General features: G+C 38.6%; 1 protein-coding gene across 1 annotated transcript in view; it reads right to left on the bottom strand.

Moving 5' to 3' along the window:
• LOC119594025 (neurexin-4-like) overlaps nucleotides 1–1201 on the bottom strand; it is a gene marked incomplete in the record, with an annotated part of 37999 nt that overhangs the window by 29232 nt on the left and 7566 nt on the right. Inside the window, 1 exon segment of the mRNA XM_037943054.1 lies at nucleotides 801–997. Coding sequence (XP_037798982.1) covers nucleotides 801–997 — 197 coding nt within the window.

Below are 1201 nucleotides of genomic sequence, written 5' to 3'. Positions count from 1 at the left end.
TTATCATGTTATTTAACATAAACAGCAAGTAATGAGACTCAAGACTAATTCAGGTAACAATGTCACACAGTGACCAATCACAGTACAAGACATGAAGCAGGGGCATGACATAAATGAACTTTCCATAGTGACTCCACAAGACCAATGGAATTCACGTCTGCACTACACTGTGGATGACGTTCAGATGACCTTTTTCCACCAAACCCTGAAAGGCAAAACATCTCCTTCATGAAAGAGAGAGAGAAAAAAAAAAGATGTATCAAAATTCTCGTCTTATTAAAAAAAGAATTGCACCAATTGGGTGAAGAATTAATTTCTACATTTCAAACCACAAGCAACTAAGCTTCCCAGCATCAAACCAACTCCATGTTGCAAAGATACCCATCATTCACTTGCATCTGTTAATGCATTACCAACCGTAATCAACTCTTAGCCAACAACATTACCATTCATGCTCCATGTCAAGAAGCAATGCCAATCTCAAGAGTTGAAAGGGAAGAAAAAAGTAAATAAATAAACCCAATTCCTGATATGTTAAAAGAGATCCAACTGAATTTAAAGTAAAATACCTTAAATGAAAATCAATTCAGTTCTAATTCCGCCAGTCTGAAAACCCTTCAGATCTCCACCTCAGACTTCACACAAACATACAGCCACGCATGAATGAGAATTCACATATGTGTGCATGTATCTATGTCTTCCAAAGTGATAAGGTAAATACCCCGCCACCATCACCCAAGAAACACCAACACCACGAACTTGAAAAAACAATGACAAAACAACATGACATGACAACTCACCCAAATACTCCCGTCAAACCCTTTGACAATAGAAAAGAGGTTGCCGTCCTGGCCAAACTCAATCGTGTAGGCGGTAACATACTCGTCGGAGTCTTGCCGGCCCTGCGTGGCAATGGCTGTTATGTTCTTGGTCTCTTTTAAGTCCACCTCCAGGTACTGCAGGTAATCAGCACTCCTGGCTGTCCATGCACTTGTTTCTGTGGCGGCAGGGAAGGGAAGGCAAGGGGTATACGTAAAGGGAAAAACAAAGCAAAATAAATGACAGAAAATATAAAAAAAAAAAAAAGGAGAACTGAAAAAAGCAAAAAACAAACAAACAAAACAAAAAAACTACACAGTAAAAGAAACAAACTTGATACAAGATGAAATAAACATACAGTAAATACCTCAAGTCAAGAAGC

Source organism: Penaeus monodon, chromosome 33, assembly GCF_015228065.2.
Source record: "Penaeus monodon isolate SGIC_2016 chromosome 33, NSTDA_Pmon_1, whole genome shotgun sequence".
In the NCBI taxonomy this organism is placed as follows: Eukaryota; Metazoa; Arthropoda; class Malacostraca; order Decapoda; family Penaeidae; genus Penaeus; species Penaeus monodon.
This window is presented reverse-complemented; position numbering and strand designations above follow the sequence as displayed.